Here is a 21481-nt window from a genome sequence, read left to right as displayed (position 1 = left end):
AGAGGTAAACATGATAGTTGCTAAAAAGTCAAAAATGGGAAAATCTAAATTGAAAGAAGAAGAGAAACCTTCCTCTTCAACTCCTGAAGATAAATTATACTTAATGATGAAAACCATGGAGAAGTTGATGGATAGGTTAGCTCTTGGAAACACCTCTGCTCCTCCTGTGCAACATGAACCTCAATTTAGAAACCCTCTGATATGAATTGGATCCATGAAAATTATCTCAGTTCTATGATTGTATCAAATCATGACAGACTTCAGAAACTTGTGGAAAATGAGCTATCAGGAAGACCTCTGGACAGTGGTAGTTTGTAGCCAGTAAGGAACGACGAGGACCTCGGTCAAAGTGCGCTGACCGAGGCCCATGGAGACCGCGCAGTGGCGCAAACTAGTAGTTAGGATGTCCGATTAGAAAACGGAGGTCGTTTCTGATGCGCTAATCGTGCATCGCCAGGCAAAACCCCTCGAAATGGAAAGGCCCCAAGCGCTCAGTCACAAGGGAAGCCAGAAAACCGTGGGAAAAGCGCTAAAGTGAAAGGCGGGTCCCGCGCTCCAAAACTGACGGAATATCGGAGGCGTTTTGGGTGGTAAGTGGAATTGCCAGGAGACCCAGCGATGCCATACAACAGACGATGTGTGTCGAGCGGATGAGAGAGAAAACTGCCTCTCATCGCGAGCTAACGTTCGACCAAGTCAACCACGCGATAAGAGCGATAACTGTAGGATCTAGAGGCCCCAGATCTAATGGCAGAGATTGCGCCCAATGGGAAATCGGATGCGGAGGGAGAAAATAAGCGATGACATATAAAAGTATGAAGTCCGATTGGATCGCTGAGTTGGCGGATGAATCATGACACAGAGTAACCGAAATACTGAACCATTTGAGGAAGAGCTGGCGCAGTTCGTAAGAGAACAAGTGGCCACTTCCCTGTGATACATTACATAGTGGCGATGACGCAAAGACATGGAATACCAAGTGAACAACAGTAGGTGATTCGAAGGGGCAGAAGAGGAAGCAAACAGTCATGAGACAAATTGGCTTTAAGCCATGAGCAGAAAGAGAACAAAAAAAATAGGCGAGACAGAAGAACAGTGAAGCAAGAACCAGAGAGCCGAGCTGACCTGCAGAGCTAAGGTAGCATCGAGTAGATAGAAGGCTTGAGAGGTTCAAGCAATCCCTGTGAGGATATCTGTCAGGAACTGAGTACCAAATTGGACTCATCCCATTCAAACCAGTTGAGGTTGAGACTTGGGAATCCAAGAACCACCCTACTAAGCATCATCTATTTCAGGAGACTCAAATTGTGCTCCTCATTGTAAAAACTCTTCTTAAAGACATAATAAAAGAATGCCACCATTGAAACCTGGATTGGAGACGTAGCCCAGGAGGATTGGGTGAACTCCTTATTAATTTGTTGTGTTCTTGTATTTGCTTACTATGTTTCTCTTACTATTTTCCAGTGTCTGTGTATTTTGCAATCTTATCGATCCATTGCCTAAGATAACATAGACACACACCAACACGAGAGTCTGTAATACCTTCATTCATTAATTAATCAACTGAGGTCACTCACGAGTGATTTTCAGATCAAGTGGTATTAGAGCTTTAGGCTGTTAAGGTTAGACAAGATTGTCCTGGATTTAGCTATTGAATGCTAACTAGATCAAAGCTCAAATTAGGAGAAGGAGAGTTGGTCGAAACTAATCTTGAAATTGGTAGAGTCTATCCTCAGAAGACCATGTCAGAAGAAGGTTCTATGGGGCCAAACCCTCAATTCATAGATAGTTTTCTAGCCATAAGGTCCATGGTAGAGGAAATGTATAAGGACTTTAGAAAACATAAGGATGAAGATTCATCAGGCTCCAAACAAGACAAAGGAGAAGATGAGTCTCTCCTCCATGACCACTCAAAAGGCAAAGGGAAAGAAGAAAGCTTTCTCATACCTCCTAATAGCCTTGAACATAAAAGGAAGACATCTTTGATTAAGCTAGATGTTAAATTTGATTTACCTATATATGATGGAGAGTTGAATGTAGAAAAGCTGGACAATTGGATTAGACAAATTGATGTTTATTGCAGAGTGCAGAGTATTGATTCAGACAAGAGCAAGATTCAGCTGGCAAGCCTACGCCTTGGAGGCACTACCTTGGTTTGGTGGGAAGGCAGGACCCAAGCTGACATGAAGAGACATGGTAAGACCATTTCTATCTAGAGTGAATTTGTTTCTACAATCAAAAAGCAATTCTATCCATTGGCCTACATGTAGCAAGCCATGATGAGCTGGCAAACTCTTCGACAGTTGAAAGGGAAAAGTGTACAAGGTTACACCCAAGAATTTAGGAAGAGACCATTGATTCTAGGAATCTCATTAGACTCACCTCAGACTCTGTTGAAGTACATTGGTGGTCTACACAGCTACATGAGGCACACTATCCTCATGTTTAATCCCAACCTCACACCGTATGGTGTAGGAGTCCCACATGAAGTCCCAACCTCACACCGTTTGGTGTAGGAGTCCCATTTGGTATGATGACCCAGTTGTGATTATCTTAGAGATATGCCTTATCTCTTGCTTATCAGTGCATGAGAGTGGTATACTTAGTATTCAAACAATGAGGTTTGTGTGCTTGGTGAGTGCTTAGTGTTGCTTGTGTCAAATTTCTTTCACTGTAGAGGGAGAGGGTGAGAGTGAGTCTCAAGTCGAAAGGGAATAGTACCAACTCTTTTAGAGACACACAACACAACAGGATCTTCACAAAGTCTAGTGGACTAGTCCACACAAATGCGGTAGTCACAAACACAAAGGTGAACAGATAGCATGTACAACACCTAACAGAGTAGTCCACAAGAGTGCGATGGTCGTTACAACAATTTTACAAGAATGAGTCTATCGAGTGTCTAACTGAGTAGTCCACATGGGCCAGACAATGTTAACAACTAATACAACACATTGCCAATATCATATGAAATAAAACAACCGAAATAGTTCAACTATATTAGTACATGTTAAAACCACATGAATTACAAGCATCCAAAGAATACTCTTACAAACAAATACAATACATGTGTGAAAATGCGATGGCATGCTAACAGGATTCTCAATTAAGTGAAAGTTCCAAGACACATCCGTACAACATACATCACTAACCCCGACAACAGGGCGTTGGAGCCATTGCTCGCTCCTCAAAGAAAAGATTACAGACTCTCAAAGCTATGTGGGAGGAGCCAACGTGAAAATTCATTTGCATGTACAAATGAGGGGCATATATAGCCAAGGGTGAACTTGACCCTTGTGACTCTTTGACTTCCCTCAAGATTGTTTGACATACATGACTCTTCAACTGACATGACTCTTCAACTTTGTATGTGGATCTGTTGGACTTCCACATTACATTACATTGATTACAGTAGTATGGCCCATAGTAGTGATGTGGCTAAGACGACTCATGACATGACTCGACATGATGTGCTGGTATGTTCATGCTAATTGTAGTGTCCATGTCGAGTTGTAGTGTTGCTGAGTGATGAGTGTGCTCTTGGTGTATCATAGCTTCACCTTTGCATGACAAGGTGTGTGGATTATTTGATAGTCTTGGTGTTGCTTAGTGTTGCATGTACATGTATCCCCTTTGCTAGTACTTGGCATGCTTCATGTGTTCATCTGTTTACGAACAGCTCTCCTAGCATGCACTCCTTGTTAATCATCTTCGTCATCGCGCTATGTATCATCCATGTAACTGTATTTGCAATCAATCATGGAGAGACGACATCGAATCCAAAAATCCGGTAGTCTACCATGATGCATCATCTTTAGCATTCGAGTGCAGGTGATCGGGAGAGAGGAGAAGGCTCTGAAACTATGCAGAGGACATTTCAGGCCGGGATGCGAGGCTCTGGGGCACTGTCAGGAAAAACTGCACAGAGGTCACTGAGAGGATGGGTTTAGAAATCCGGGACAACAGTGACATCTGCAGGATCTAGCTCAGTTGGGAGCTAAAACTACATAATTTTTCGAGGGAAGGAAGTGCAGGCAGTAGGAAGCACTCGCAGTGAAAACTACGTAGATTTTTAGAGGAGGCCAAGAGCAGGATGTAGGATCTTGCCAGCCAAAACTGCGCAGAACTAGGAGGCAATCATGAAGTACATGTCTACGCAGTTTCCGGGCTGAGCGGGGTGTTGGGCAGCTAGTGGACAATCCAAGAAAGCTGTGCAATTTTCAGGAGAAGCAGCAGGTCACTCGGAGGGGGACTGACTGACAACACTGCGCAATTTTTAGAGACAGTGCAGTGACATGCAGCGGGTGCCTATCCTTCTTATTTGCGCAATTTCTTCAGTCAGTGTAGGTAGGCTAACAACTTCTACGCAAGTTTTGGGAGGAATGAAACCCGAGGTGATTGCCCAGTCAAATTCTCTGGTTTACGTGTGGGAGGCTTGATGGATAGGCTTGGGGGAAGCGCAGATTGAGATAGCTTCTTAGGCAACTTCTGTTTTTCTCTAGGTGAAAGTCAGCCAGGTCGATTACAGGATTGCGTAGCGCAGACTGCCTGGGCAGTAGCCTCAAGCTCTGTGCAATTCTGGGCAACAGTACTTGGTCACTAAGGGCTGAGACTACATAGTGTAACTCAATGGAAGTCCAATTAATGAAGGGTGGTCCAGTCGGCAAACCTTCAACAAAACGGTTAAGTGTGTGAGTGAGTGAATTCATGTATACATGACCTTGCGAACACGCACTCAACATGACTTGCAACAAAACACCTCGAACCAACAAGACAATATATGCTAAGTGTGACTGACCAAAGGGTGCGAGCGACAAGTGCGACACTTGAGATAGATCGTTGAACGACTGTGACGACACTTGCATGGCATTGCATACAACTTTGTGTGTGAGTACGACAGACGCTTACATAACGAACACAACTTGTACACACAAAGACAGATCTTGAACATAGCTAGAACAAGACTGCAAGCATGACATTGCAACCAACATGCTAAAAGACGACCGATGAATGATCAAGCAAAGAGGGTGCAAAGACTCGACATGAGCTCATGGGATTAGCTTGAGTGTTTGCAATCATAAAGGCAAAACCAAGGAAGCCTCTAAAATTGGACGCAGGCCAAAATTTTGGAGGGTGTTGCAGCTGCTATAATAGGTGGTAAATATGCCCGGTTTCCCTCTTAAACAATAAATTAAATAGTCCATATACATAATTTTTTGTTGCTTTGACCTAATAGGGATTTGAACATTGAATCAAGTCATTTACATTACTTTGTAACATGGAAATGATGTCCCATGGCTATTAAATAGTCCATAATAATATTTTATATAAATTTTTATTTTACGAATCTTAAATTTAATTTAATTTTTCAATTTTAATTGTTCAAATTTATATTTTTACCTTATAAATTTATTATTATCATTATTATTGATGTTTTTAGATTAATATTTTATACATGAATTATTAATATTAACCCTTTTATAATAATTTTCAATAAAATCAATGGAGGAGTTTAACTCAAACAATAAAAACACATGTTTTGTTTTTGGCAGGTGTTCTACTAATAGTCATAACATTGAGAAAAAAAATAATTTCCAATAAAATCTAATAATGATGTTGAAATTATTAATTATATTAATATTACAAATACAAATTATTAATATCTCACACTTTTATATCTATTTTTTTAATTTTATAATTAACTAAAAATATTATTTTATTAACAACCAGATCCATCTTACCAATGGCTGGAGGGATCGAATATCTTTCAAATTAAAAGAGATTTTTGACAAAAAGATGTGTTATGAAATCCTAAACGTGTGATAGATATTTGATCCCCCTCTCTCTCTCATGGCATCCTAAAATCAACGTGTCGTAGATATTTGATCCCTCCCTCTCAGAAATTGATAAACCCTAAATTAAAAATACAACACAGTTTCAATCTACATATTTGATTTTTTTGTTAAACAAAATCGAGGGCATTAATTTATGATTTCTTCCCCTTTCTATTGGGCTTCCATTAATTTTTCTCGTTCCCTTTATATTTCATTCATACGAATCCCTTCGTTCCACCGCAGTTGCAAATTGTACCATGGCGAATTTTCGGTTTCTGGTAGCAGGTAAAATTATATTTCAGTATCTCCAATTGAGCCAGGTGTCAATTTCTATGTTGTTTCCAATGATCTCTTTGGGGTTTGACATATATTACATGATATTGATTTTTTCATCACAACGCAGTTGTACTTCGCATCCTGGCAGGACTTTGCACCGTGGGAGGACTTGTCATCTGTAACCTTATTATTTCTTTCAAAATTTGCTATCTCCTATTAAACCTCAGTTTGAAATTGTAAATTGTATTTCAGTTTGAAATTGTAAATTGTATTTCAGGGTTATTGAACAAAGGTAACTTCTATTTCATAGACCATAGAAAAGTAAATGCTCCCTGACATGCCAGGCATTTAGCTTTCGGCAAGAGCTAACCAGCCATACATTGGGTATTAAATACCCTAGGTAGGCTGGCCCATCTATGTATGTCATGGGGCCATCCATGTAACTCCGGCGGCCACATTTGCCTTTCCGGTAACACCATGCGGGACCCACCAATGCGTGAGCCCGGGCCCAAAAGGAAAACGACCTCGCGCCAAAACGCATTCGACTCAGGTTTGAAAATACTCTGCAACCTGCCTGGACGAAGCTCGACTCAGGTTTGAAAATACTCTGCAACCTGCCTGGACGAAGCTCTGCAACCCGCCTGGACGAAGTTCAATCAAAGGTTCTCGGAATGATATAAGAAAGCTATCATAATGGCGTATTTAAACTTGTTACCAAACATCGAACGATTCTGCAATCAAAGCGGGTTATTTTCCAGTTCATGCAGCTCCGAGAAGTTCAGGAAGGAGGTGGCTGAGAGCACCGGAGATGGATTCGCAATGGAAGAAAGCTGTTGGGGTTCTTAAGGACGTTGTTTCCATGGGGTTCGCCAAGCTGAACAACCCTCTGGGTTTCATTGACGTAGCAGTTGTGAAAGCTACTCAACACAATTGCAGCCCTCCCAACGAAAAACATGTCCTCGCTGCCTTGTCTGCAACAAACTCTGCTCGCTCACGATCACGACTGAAACATGCGATTGAAGAACGTTTGTGGCGAACAAAAGACTGGATGGTCGCTGTGAAGACGCTGGCACTCATTCATCGATTGATGAGAGATTCCATTTTTATTGAAGAAGAGGAGATGCAGCGCTCCTCTCATGCAACAGTACTCGCCATCACGTCGCTACAGTTCCACGATGGCTCCAGCCCCCTGGCATCCGATTGCTCTCTGTGGGTCCGTAAATACTCAGCTTACCTCGACCAGAGACTGCGATGCAGCAGGATTTTCAAGACCAACATTCTGTCTGAGTGTCTCCATCAGAGAACAACTGATTTGGATGTGAATTACATTTTCTTAAGCTTGCCATCTCTGCAACAACTCATGGGCTGCCTCTTAAATTGCACACCGCAGGGAAGCCACGTGGTGGGGAACCCACTAATTCAGTATGCCCTCGATTTGCTAGTCAAGGAAAGCCGAAATATCTATGGGACAATTAACCATTTTATACACAAGCTGGTAGATTCCTTTATGGCTGGCATGGCCAAATATAAAGTTATAAGGCTAATCAATATTTGTAAACGATTTTATGAACATTGTGACAGACTTTCAGAGTTTTATGATAATTGTAGAATGGTTTCACAATGCAACAACATTGACTTGCCCCCTGTAGTGAAACCTTCAGAGTCAATATTGCCTAAAATGGAGAACTACCTTATAAAATGTGCGGATCATACACCTGCCAATGTCAAAGAATACAGCTAATTTCCCATTGCCAGTTGGAAATCAGTCAAAGAATACAGCTAATTTCCCATAGATGACCCGCTCGACATACATATATCAAAGAATACAGCTAATTTCCCATTGCCAGTTGGAAATCATTTGCAAAAATTGCCTGGCAGATTTTGAAAAACTGGTTGTTAGGAATGCACTGCATACATTTTTTAATATCCTGCACTTCAATTTTCTGTAGTTCCTTCTTTTCTTGGCGCAGATGAAACAACATTTAACCGTCAAAATCATGCCCTTTTAAATCCCCTACACTTCCACTCTCTGTAAGGTAAGTTATTGTATGAGACAGATTCTTCTCAAAACTGAAGGTAAGTTATTCCACTCTCTGTTGCTCGTCTTGATTATGCCAGTCCGTGATGAACTGCATCAGGATGTAAGCTTAATGCAATTCACACATTCAACACTGCCTTTTAACTTACCGACACATTGGACTACACAGACATGCCATTAATGATTATTTGAAGCTTCAATGATTTGTACATGAGAACTTGACATTTCTTAACATACTTGTGCCATATTATTTCTTCAAATTGAACTCACTTTCAAGGACCGAATTCCCAAACCAGAAATACTGATCTTATCATTGTCATAAGTATATGCCAGATTTGAATCTAGTTCATTACACAGGGATCCATTCTTGATTGAAATGATTGTTGTAGAAGTTATTGTAATTAGACCACTGATAAATGTGCAAACTTCCATGTCCAGTCTTCAACAAAATTAGGACAAAGACTCCCAGCCAATATGAAGAATGAGATTGAAACATTCAATTATAGTTGTTTCACTCTTGAACTTGCACAGGTCGACTTAATTCTCCTTGACACTCATATATGTATAGTTAGTGAATTCTAGACACCATGGCAAAGGAGAGTGTTGCAATCACAATTTGACTACTGCAATTAGACTCAAAATCTTCATTGTCATGCAATTAGGCTTAGGCACTGCAATTTGGATCATATCAAAATCATGGACAGAATGGCAATACCAATCATCATTCCTTGTCGTTATCAAAATTATTGGCATACAACTTCTAAAGAAACCCAAGGCATACAGAGCACTAGTGCTGGTCAGACCTGCTCATAGTCATTTTTCTAGTATGTCTATAATCATAGCCAGCACCCATATATTTGCGAAAGTGCATTGTATCTGGTGATAGTTTGGCATGCCAATGAAATGCGAATAAACAGATCTTGTATGTGTGTGCAGCCTTCAATATAGAACATATGATGGCCTTTGAAGATCAATTATAATATATGCAAAAGTGCAATGTTTCATAGTTTTTTGCGGAGAAAAGTCTAAGAGCTGAATATCAGTCATCTTTGTACTACAAATTTAGTTCAAGGATGAATTGTATGATTAATGTGTAGATTCCAGTTCTAGTTTCTATTCTATATTTTTAAGTACAGGCATTGCACTCACAATTTTATAGTTAGGCTTCAAAAAGTGAAGCTGGTTAATACACCTCACCAATGCCTTTTTATAGTCATTTCTTATTCATTAGATTTACAGTGCATGAAAGTGCACAAAAGTGCACTGCTCTAATTAATGTGGAGCAAAGGTCTGTGCAGGTTGCTGCATAGGATCCAAGGGTTGATCTGTATGTTCAGCTTTAATTTTTACCTTCAAGTTTCAATTGGTAGATTCATTGTTTTATTAGTTTTTGTTGATGCACAGTTATTTGATTCTGAAGGCAACAATGTGTTAAGGTTACTGTCTTTTTGATTACATATTTAATCTTACTAGTGCTTGATTTATAATTTTTTATTGAGTTTTGTATGTCTATTTCTGGAGTTCATTTGTATGTTTCTTCTGTAGGTAAAGCTTATTTTCCTGTTTTAAGTTTTAATCTAGAGGCCACAGTACATGGGGGGGTACAGAGCACTAGTGCTAGTCAGACCTGCTCATAGTCATTTTTCTAGTATGTCTATAATCATAGCCAGCACCCATATATTTGCGAAAGTGCATTGTATCTGGTGATAGTTTGGCATGCCAGTGAAATGTGAATAAACAGATCTTGTATGTGTGTGCAGCCTTCAATATAGAACATTTGAAGGCCTTTGAGGAGCAATTATAATATTTGTGAAAGTGTATTGTATCTGGTGATAGTTTGGCATGCCAATGAAATGTGAATAAACAGATCTTGTATGTGTGTGCAGCCTTCAATATAGAACATTTGAAGGCCTTTGAAGAGCAATTATATGAAGAACTGGTATGTCCCTTTCTAGTGCCAGCAAGACAGGTTTCACTATGACATGACTTTTGTTTAATGAAAGATTTCAAAGAATCCTTTCCTTTACATGTGGCAGCTGCTCATCTAAATGCTTGTGACTGTTTTGGGAGCCTGAATTGTGAGGTAGACAGCAAAACCACCGTAAGGAAAGGCAAGTTAAAACCTATTATATACCGACCTCTTACACAAGAGGCACATCCTAAGTTTGGAATGTTGCTATGTCATCTAAAATTATGTGAATTGTCTTGCATTTAATGGCACAAGAAATCAAAGTACTCTAACAGGTTATGTCTAAGTTTTAAAATCACCTGTAAGTTGTGTTATCACTCACTAAACCTCGTGTCAGTTTTGTAATGAAAGTGCACTGAAACTGTTTGAAAGAACGCTAGTGAAACTCTTTATTTTTCTATGTTTTCAGGTGATACCTCTTGTGACAATATTTTGTTTGATACTTGTTAGATTCAGAATTCTTTATATGAATGCTACTCTCCTCATTTTCTGTTGACAATCATTTTCAAGAGCACATATTAATTAATAGGACATTTGAACCCTGGATCATTGGATAATAAAATTGTCAATCCTGTGTTTCAAAAGCCTGAGTTAGTTCCTCTAAATAATGAGATAAGAGGGGTTCTGGAAACCATTCTTTCCTCAGAGAGACCAAAGCTTTTTCTCTTTTGTGACCCAAGATGAATCTTGATGGCAGATTTGTTTAGGGATGGTATACCTCATAGCTGGAACTATTTCACTCTTGTATCCATTTCTGAAATAAGAATACATTATGCCTTGTGATGCTGGTCTGTTAGGTATTTCATATTGTTCAACATAATGTTATGTGAGACACAAGACACACACAATATCGGTTATATAACTCCCTCTTATTCATTAGAGGCATAACAGATGCATAAATTCAAATTGGTGTGACAGCAGTACTTATTTTATCTGTGTGCTGAATACTAAATCAAAGTTACTTAACATGATCTCTGTTTCTTATACCTGAAATCTCACACTTGCAAAGCAACCTATTTGGACTTCACCCTTGCATGTAAAAACAATCCAAGCCTAATCGCAATATGGTACACCAGTATTGACATATAATTTCATTAGAGGGCGTAGTGAGCATTGGCTAAGATACTTCACAAATTCTAACAAGAAAGTTTCTTGCCATTTTCAGAACAGTTTTCACATGATTTTGAGAATCTTGGTTAAAGCAAAATGTAATTATCTGACTTCTTTCAGTTCCTGTTAGGCCCAGATTTCCTCTTTCACGTGCAAAGATACAAACATGATAGATTTGACAAGATCATTGAACAGAAGCAGGGTTTGAAGCATAGTTACTGGACTCATGAGGTTAGGACATGGCACGGGCCCAAAACTCATGAGGTTTAGGTTTAGATTTAGATTTCGACGAGTGAGCAACTCTGTTATGAAATAAACGGTGAAATAATTAAAAATCTGCTCGGTTAAATCAATAATGAAATACAGTGTCAAATCTTTAAAATTACTACCAGTGAGCAGCTCTGTTACTCATCCCCTGAACTCGTCACTTCACCAGTGAGCAGCTCTGTTAATAGTGAAGTATAAGCTTAAAGCTGGGAGTATAAGCTTGGCGAACCCCATGGAAACAACGTCCTTAAGAACCCCAACAGCTTTCTTCCATTGCGAATCCATCTCCGGTGCTCTCAGCCACCTCCTTCCTGAACTTCTCGGAGCTGCATGAACTGGAAAATAACCCGCTTTGATTGCAGAATCATTCGATGTTTGGTAACAAGTTTAAATACGCCATTATGATAGCTTTCTTATATCATTCCGAGAACCTTTGATTGAACTTCGTCCAGGCGGGTTGCAGAGCTTCGTCCAGGCGGGTTGCAGAGTATTTTCGAACCGGAGTTGAACGCGTTTTGGCGCGAGGTCGTTTTCGTTTTGGGCCCGGGCGCGCGCATGGTGGGTCCGCATGGTGTTGCCGGAAAGGCAAAAGTGGCCGTCGGAATTACATGGATGCGCCCCATGACATACATAGATGGGCCAGCCTACATTGGGCATTTAATACCCAATGTATGGTTGGTTAGCTCTTGCCTTAGCTTTCGCCCTCTGAGTGACAGCGCGTGAATCGAGATAGCAGCCTGGAGAGAGAGGGCGAGAGCTAAATGCCTGGCATGTCAGGCAGCATTTACTTTTCTATGGTCTGTGAAATAAGAGTTTCCACTGGACAAATAGTACATTGATACCAATCTCTTTATTCAACAACAAGTTTCTTCATTCCAGGACTAGGTTTTTTCATTCCAGGACTACCGTTGTTAGGGATCGGCGTGTTCCTCAGACTATGCATTATACTCTTCCCAACTTGTCGTGCCTTCTGGAGGAGAATTAAATATCGTCCAACTAGCTCTACTTCAGCGGTTGAGAATTTCCTAAGGGAATATGCTTATCAAATGCCAACCAAATATTCACTCTTTAAAGTCAAGAAGATCACAGACAACTTTGCAGAAAGGTTGGGAGAAGGCGGTTATGGTGTCGTCTATAAAGGAAAGCTTCAGAATGACACTTCGGTGGCTGTTAAGGTTCTTGACAGGCATAGGCACAGCGAGGCCCAATTCATGAATGAAGTGGCCACCATTGGACATCTTCACCATGTCAATTTGGTTCGTCTATTGTGGTATTGCTATGAAAGCTTAACAAGTGCCCTCGTGTATGAGTACATGCCCAATGGATCTCTCGACAAATTTTTATTTGCCGGAAGAGAAAATGGGCAACTCTTAACCTGGGAACACTTGTATTCAATCGCTTTGGGTGCGGCACAAGGAATTGCGTATTTACACCAAGATTGTGACAAGCGCATCATACATTTTGGCCTGAAACCTCACAATATATTGCTGGATGCCGATTTCACACCAAAAGTTTCTGATTTCGGTCTTGAAAAACTTTGCAGGAAGGGAGACGACCATATCTCAATGACGGTAGGGAGAGGGACACCAGGTTATGTTGCGCTAGAGTTGTGTTCCAGCGATATGGGTCCTGTTACAGATAAATCCGATGTCTACAGTTTCAGAATGCTTTTGCTAGAAATTGTTGGAGGCAGAAAGAACATCGATTGGAAGGTGAGCCGCTCCAGTCAGTTTTACTTTCCTGAGTGGGCTTTCAAGTTGCTTGAGACAGGGGACTTCGGTATGAGATTGAGAGGAGGAGAAATGGAGGCAGAAGATGAGGAAAAGGCAAAGAGGCTCACTAAAATTGGGGGGTGGTGCATTCAATACAACTACAGAGATCAGCCCTCTATGGCTAGGGTTGTTCAAATGTTAGAAGGAAATGGAGACGATGTGGCTGATCCTCCAATGCCCTGCAATTCCTCCTCGGATGCAACCGAAATACCAACTGCACCAGAAATACCTCTCTTGTCCACCACTGAAGAATCTATATCTACATCAATTGAAATTGCATCCTAGATATCCGGGAGAGACTTGGTTATTGAAACCCATCTAAGTTGCATTGTTGTGAGTGGATCCTCTCTGTCATGCTATTCAGTGCCTCGGTGACTCTGGTATGAATTTAGATACTAAGTCTTCCACCACATCTGGTTGAAACCTCCCTTAATAATTATTTTCCTTAACCTAGGAATGTTGTTGTTCGCCATTTAAAATCAACAGAAAGCTATGTCCCTGCAAATGATGAATATGGGATGCTATGGAAATCAATTACAAAATAGTGAACATATTTGATGTAAAGAAGGGGCAAGTAATTGATATGCATCACACATTTGACCTTATGACAAGTTCTAAACTTTCTGTTACTGCTAATTTAGGGAATTCAATGCCGTATCCAAATCAGGAAAGCTATTTCAATTCAGTTTTTTTTTTTTTTCAAAGGAAGATATCGTGCACAGAGTAAGCTCTTATGCATATATAGTCTTGTTTCAACTCAGTTTCTTTTTTTTTTCAAAGGAAGATATCGTGCTTGGAGTAAGCTTTTATGTATATAGTCTTATTCAGGAAATAAAATGTCTGGCCAGATAAAAATCAGACTTGAATTAAAAAGGAGTTACAGCTCTCAGGTGAGTACTGCACCTGGAGACTGCACTCATACAAAGAGAACTCTCTCCGTACACTCTACTATTCTTCAAATGAATGATTACATCAATAAGTACATCACTAGAAATCAGGTAGCTGCAAAAAAACTCCTAAACTCTAGGAACAAATCCTAAACTAAGGAGATACGTTACAACTATGTAACCATTTCTCCATTAATACAAAATAATATTAATTATTTTCAACTCCCCCACTTAATGGAAAAAGGATTATCCTGAACTCCTAGCATCCCTCTAAACAATTTAAACTTTACACGCCCAAGAGGCTTAGTAAAAATATCAGCCATGTTATCACAAGTTTTACAATATTCAACACATATTTCTTTTGACTGTATTTTCTCTCGAACAAAATGAAACTGAGTGTCAATATGCTTGGTATTTTTATGAAAGACTGGATTGTATGCAAGCTAGATGGTACTCTGGTTGTCAGTTTTGATACTAGTTGATTCTTTCTGTTCTTCTCCTGCATCGTTGAGAAGTCTTCTCATCTACATAGCTTCACTTGTGGCTGCACACAATGATTGGTACTCAGCTTCACATGAAGATAGAGCTACAGTCCTCTGCTTTTTGCCGCTCCATGCTATGACCCCGGATCCAATGCTGAATGCGTAACCTGTGATAGATCTTCGATCATCCAAGTTACCTGCCCAATCAAAATCTGAAAAACCTGCTAGAATAACATCAGAAATATCAGTGTACAAAATACCATAATTACTAGTACCACTAAGATACCTCAACACACTCTTTGCTGCGACCCAGTGACTTTCAAGTGGTTTTGACATGAACTGGCTCAACAAACTAACAGAATATGCCAAATCTAGTCTAGTTGTAGTCAGATATATCAAACTGCCAACTAGCTGTCTGTACATAGTGGCATCCACTTCTTTAGTACCATCGTCATTGCTCAACTTTAAATTCTGCTGTAATGGTGTTGCTGCTGATATTCACTGCTCCATTCTGAACCTTTCCAGCAAGCTTCTGACATACTTCCCTTGAGTAAGAAAAGTTTGTCCAGAATCTTTCCATACCTCCAATCCCAAACAATAATGAAGGTTTCCGAGATCTTTCATCTCAAACACTTGTGACATCTGCTGCTTGATTTCTTTGATCAGATTGTTAGCATTCCTTAATGACACAATTAGTCTTAAAGAATTGAACTTGCATGTCTTGATCAGTAATCATTGAGACAAAGACCAAATTTTTCTTAATTCCTGGAACATACAATACATTTTTAAGATGTCTAATATCACCGCTAGGTAACTTTACAGGAATGTCACCATGTCCTTTGATCTCATATCCACTATCATCTCCTAAATAGATTTTCGACCCACATGAAGTTTCTTCAAGACATTCAAACCAGTCCTTCTTACCAGTCATATGTGAGGATGCGCCAGAGTCGACATACCATATGTCGTCCTCATCTCCCTTTGAAGCTGAAAGAGCACAATCGACTGTAAATAGTCGAAGTTTGTGGCTGTGGTCCTCTTCTTCCCCAACAAAGTAACCCTTATGTTTTCTCTGTATGTTTCTTCCTTCGTCTGCCTGCCTCTTATAACAATCTCTAATCTGATGACCAGGTTTCCACAGTAAAAACATTTCTTGATGGGAAAATCATTAGCAGACATACCTTTAAACGGTCTCTTCTGAAATGTGTTGGCTCCTTTCTGCTGCTGCTGCTGCGGTTGTTGGTGTTGCTTCCCTCTGTACCGTCTCCTTTTTGCCATCAGAGCAAGGTCATTGCTCCGAGTTTTCAAATTTTGTCATCGCTCTTCTTCCTGTAGCAGAATTCCTGTCAGCTCTTCAAATGAAGGGGCTTTCTCTCTTGCTGACAGCCCTTTGATGAACGTCTGGTATTCATCAGTCATTCTGTTCAACGTGAGCGTGACCAGATCTGAATAGGAAACTTTCTCTCTGATAGCTCCCAATCTGTCACTCAGGTCTTTGACTCTGGCAATGAATCCAACAACGGACTCATTCTCCTCCATCTTCAATGCAAACAGCTTGTCTTTGAGTGACAAGACACAGTTTGTATTATGCGTCTCGTATAGATTTTTGATCGTCGTCCAAATGTCAGCAGTCGATTTACAGTCTCTAATATGCGGGATAACATTGTCCTTGACGGACATCTTCAATATGACCTTTGCTTTTGTCTCCCTTTTATCCCAATTTTGTTCTTGTGTAGCTGTTCCTGCTCTCAGCTCATTTCCTGTGACGATCGACCATGCATTTGCACTTTCAAGCAAAGTATGCATCTTGAATTTCCAGTTGTTGAAATTTGATCCATCGAGTTTGCCAGACTCGTGGAGATACGATTCTAAACTGTTATTCATATTGACTTATACCAAATCCGAACCTCTGTTTTGCTGAAAAGAAATTTGTACCTTCAATGCGCCACCACCGGGCAAGTATGATTTGCTGCCACCGAACAGATTCGGAACTCCAATGCACCACCACCGGGCAAGTCCGATCTGCTGCCACCGAGGAGATCAGGAACTTCAACGCACCACCACCGGGCAAGTCCGATCTGTTACCACCGAGTAGTTCAGGAACTCGAATACGCCACCACCGGGCAAGTCCGATCTGCTACCACCGAGTAAATCAGGAACTCCAACACGCCACCACCGGGCTACTCCGATCTGCTGCCACCGAACAGATCTGGAAATTCAAAGTACCACCACCAGGCAACTCTGATCTGCAAAAATTGCATATTTTTCAAAGAGAAAGAGGTTAGCACTTTGGCGCTTCTCAACAGCTAAGGATCTGTGCCAGAAATGAAATCCACGCGAGTCCCACGAAATTGGCGCGATTATTCATTTATTTTCCACGCCAATGGCACTTTCTGGTGCGCTGGCGCGATTATCACCCTCAAACCCGCGCCAATGGCGCGTCTGTTCGTTAAAAACCCACGCCAGCGGCTGCTTCTGCTCAAAAATGGCGCGTCACTGTGCGCGACAAATCCGTGCCAACCCTTTCTTGCGCTCAGAGATTATCAGTCATCTGAAACCTATGCTCCAGATGTTACTGCAGTCCACCTGATTCTACAGATACTCCACTTCCACTACAATTATCTAATCAATGATGCATCCTAAAAAAAAAATTAAGGCTGTCCCTACTCTGAGCTCTGATACCAAGATAAAAATCAGACTTGAATTAAAAAGGAGGAGTTACAGCTCTCAGGTGAGTACTGCACCTGGAGACCGCACTCGTACAAAGAGAACTCTCTCCGTACACTCTACTATTCATCAAATGAATGATTACATCAATTAGTACATCACTAGAAATTAGATAGTTGCAAACAAACTCCTAAACTCTAGGAACAAATCCTAAACTAAGGAGATACGTTACAACTATGTAACCATTTCTCCATTAATACAAAATAATATTAATTATTTTCAACTTGGCCTAATCATTGGACTTTTTTTTTCAAAGGAAGATATCGTGATTGGAGTAAGCTTTTATGTATATAATCTTATACAGGAAATAAAATGTCTGGCCTAATCATTGGACCACATTCTTGAACTCTATTTCAACTAAATTATTACTCTATTCCAATTAAATTATTCTCTAATACACCTAAAAATTCCCATATTAGATTTTTTGAAATTCAATTTTGTTATAAAATCTTGCTTTCAATTTTATTAAATGTTTTCTTTTTAAAAATTGAGATTTATCTCACACTATATTTCCTTTTCTATATTAAATTAAAAAATCAATCTATAGTTTCGTTTCAATCTTGATAAGAGTCCTTTCCATTGACAGCTAAGAAATCGTTTCCATTCAGGTTTAGATCAATGCTTGAATAATTACAGATTCAAGCATTCCATTTACTTTTTAAAAACCCCTTCCGATCCAGGATTATGCTTAATAAACGATAACGCTGGATGTCGCTTTATTCAATAAGATATTTACAGGAAATTTTTGAGCAGGTTTTTTGATGAAATATGCATAAATTGATGATTTATAATCTATAAGATAATTATGAGTTCATAGAGCAAAGTGAAAAACATATATATGATATATGTAATTTATAAATTTATAAATTCTAAATTTGCTTCAGCAAGGAGAAAAATTTATGGATTATTTTCTTGAATGGAATTTAAAAAAAATAATAGATTTTTTTGTTTAGGATTTTGATAAGTATTCAACTACACAGTTTAATATTTTGTATTATATAAAATAATAAATATTGTTTTTATATGTTCTAAATTAGAGATGGGTTTGGTCTGATAAATAAGTAATTAGTAATTGATAATACAAATGTATATTTTTAAAGAATGTTTGTACACATTTAATATATCAATTAGTAATTGATAATACAAATGTATATTTTTACAGAATGTTTGTACACATTTAATATACCACTTGATTATAAACATAAAATAATTGATAATATGGAATTTATATGGTTTATTGTAATGTATAATTTCTTGGAAATTCACTCTATATCAAGTATTATATAATTTATGGTATGAGTGAGTGAATGAATCAATACAAAAATTCTTAAACTTACTATCTTACTTACTATTTTAAATATAAAATTAAACTAATTCCTAAATATATACTTTTATTTGTAATATTTAAAATTGTTTTATTTTTATTATTTTGAATGTTATAATTATATATTTCAATAATTTAAAATAAGAGAGAAATGATATATATATATAAAAGAGGTATACTGCTTAATTTTATTTTAATATTGAATTTAAAATAACCAAATATTAATTCGAATTCTAATTGGAACTCGAACTTGGTAATTGTGCACAAAAGCGGGTTACTGCTATATTGCTGCTGCATAGATGTAGAAACAAGTACATAGGAGAAAAGCATTAAATGTTCCTGTCATAGTTCATTGAGATCAATTATCAGTGTGCATCATTCACATAGGCCATCCACTCGGTCCACAGGCGAGGGTTGGAAACGTCTAAGAACATTAAAATCCAATATGAATGGATGCAGTTTTCGATCTTTTAAATGGTTTTTTTAAAACGGTTACACAATTCAAGATTAAGATTAAGATAGCATCGGAAAAATGTAACAGCATTAAAATCCAATACAATCCAATATAAATGTTGTTTCTATATGTTATATATGTTATAAATTAAAGGTGGGTTTGGGAAATCTCCGATTCTGATCATAAATCTGATTCTACATTAACCTCAAAAGGCACCACAGACTTGAATGGGAAGCTTGATGTTAAGAAATCAGAGAATTGGGAGTTTTCAGCCTCAAATTTGGACTTGGCTGTTTGTTCCACTACTGCACCCCACATATTTTGAAATCTAGGCTATGGAAATATCCTTTGTTTAAGCATTCTAATGCTGCTTCTATGATCAATGCAAAGATTATTCCAATACAACCTCTAATGAAATGAATAGAACATAATGGATTGTTAATTGATAGTAAGAGTATTTATCCCCAAAAACAGTTAGAAGAGGGTGAAGGTTGATTTGTTGATTGAGATAGTAGTCATATTGCAAGAACTGATATCACCCCACCTACTGTTCATCTAGCACAAGACACAATTATAGCCATTGGAGGAAACTACAAATGCCATGTTAAGGGCTTTCAACAAGTAAAGTTTAGGGCTTTCATATGTTACTTGAGATTTCTTCCCTTTGTTTTACCATGGATGCTTCAACTCTTCTATCTCATTCGGATTATTTTTAGCATGACTGTTTATTTATTCTAAATCTGAAGGAGCAGGGTTTGGTGAAAGTATTTTGTATGATCAACTATTGGATATGGAATTGGACTTTGCCGCAAACAAATTCAAATATTTATATAATTGATAGGATGGGTTGCTCTTCACTTGTTATAGGCATTATATATTGTAGCAGCAAAGGAAAGGTTGTCTATCATGACCTTAATGTGTATAGAGTTTTGTTTAACCAGGATGGCAACCTCATGCTTTCATGCGTTGCCCTGATGAGGAATACTAGAGATTGATAAAAGCTACAACATGAAGTTGGCTCTCACTATCCAGAGTACTTGAGAAATGGAAAATTAACATCTAAAACTGTGATAGGTTTGATACATTTCTGCTGGTTCTCTTAAGTGGAAAGCATATTCCACCAAAGCCATGATCTAGATCTTATAAGCCAATTGAAAATTCTCTTGTGGTAGCGCTTTCTTCACTTCGGAATCGAATAGAGGAACCCCCATTTGTCTCCTGGAATCACGATGGAATATGTATTGTCAGAGCAGCTAGTATGTAGGAGCATCTAGACCGGGCCAGCAATGTGACGGGGTGGTCACATGTTGTGGCTACATGCAAGACTTGAGGAAGACTTAGTTGTTAAATTTGTGTTAATTTCAATAAGGGTAGGTAGTTAAAAGTGGTCTAGTTTAGTTAAATGATGATAAAGATTGAGTTATAACTGAATAACTAATTCTTTCATCTGCGGAAAGAAGTAGTTAGCTATGACTTATGTATAACTTCTTTTCTGGAAAAAAAAAGGAGAGAGAGGTGAGGCTTGGACAGCCAAATTTATAAGCCTCCAAGCAATTGGAAGGCCATGAATGTTGAATATCTGGCAAAGACAAAGTTTGTAAGTATTCCATTTGTTAATGTGAAAAGTGTTTTTCAGAATTGTGTGTATCGATTTATATGAATAGGTGTACATTTCATTTTCTGTAATTGGGGTTGTATTGAGAATGCATTCTAACACCGAACTAGAAGTAATAACGAAATAAATGTTGGCACAATCACTGGAACTGATTGTAAGTGGAATCATTGAAAGGCGCAAGTTCTATATGGAATAGAGTTTTTGCAAACATTAGTTGATAATTAATAGTGAGCCTTCAAGGTCAGTAATGAAATCGACTTATATGTTAGTTTGGGTTTTGGATCTGATGGTATTGTTGAGTGTTGTAGACACAGGTCCTGAGCATTGAACAAGATGGAATGCAGAAAGGGCGTAGAATTTGTTTTATGTCTATTTTGAACCGAGGGAATAGTAATCTATAAATGCCGGAGGTGCAGAGTGAAGATTCAAAAGTAGATTTGTGGAATGCTAGAGAGCAGTGGAAATGAACTGAATGCATTGGAATTGGTAAAAGGTAAATGTGTTGAGGACGCAGAGGGAGCGGTGTTGCATCAAACGCAGAGCAGGAGTGTTAAGTTGCAGCATTGGGAAATTTGTGAACCTAGTCATTCGAAACTGTGTATGGAGTGACATCAGTCAAAGGATTGAGGAAGGGAACCATAAGAATGAGATAAATTCAAACACAGGGGAAATGCTGAGTTGTAGCGTTAGCATGAACCTGTTTGCAGCAGATTGAAATCTGACTTC

The 21481-nt window shown here is 38.8% G+C and overlaps 2 protein-coding genes and 1 pseudogene across 2 annotated transcripts; 2 read left to right on the top strand and 1 right to left on the bottom strand.

The window, feature by feature from the left end:
* Nucleotides 1-6918: 6918 nt before the first annotated feature.
* On the top strand, nt 6919-7851 carry LOC149257467 (putative clathrin assembly protein At5g57200). The gene has a single exon (XM_089376806.1). The coding sequence runs from the start codon at nt 6919-6921 to the stop codon at nt 7849-7851; it is 933 nt and encodes a 310-aa protein (XP_089232932.1).
* A 4689-nt stretch (nt 7852-12540) lies between these two features.
* LOC149257466 (rust resistance kinase Lr10 pseudogene) lies at nt 12541-13551 on the top strand (annotated as a pseudogene).
* A 2398-nt stretch (nt 13552-15949) lies between these two features.
* LOC149257465 (uncharacterized) lies at nt 15950-16519 on the bottom strand. The gene has a single exon (XM_089376654.1). It carries the CDS (start codon nt 16517-16519, stop codon nt 15950-15952), a length of 570 nt encoding a protein of 189 aa, XP_089232780.1.
* Between the last annotated feature and the right edge of the window lie 4962 nt (nt 16520-21481).

This window comes from Pinus tabuliformis, chromosome 6, assembly GCF_031772625.1.
Source record: "Pinus tabuliformis cultivar Carrire ecotype Pingquan chromosome 6, CPIR1, whole genome shotgun sequence".
Taxonomy (NCBI): Eukaryota; Viridiplantae; Streptophyta; class Pinopsida; order Pinales; family Pinaceae; genus Pinus; species Pinus tabuliformis.
Note: the sequence above shows the minus strand (reverse complement) of the source record. Positions and strands in the feature narration are given on the sequence as shown.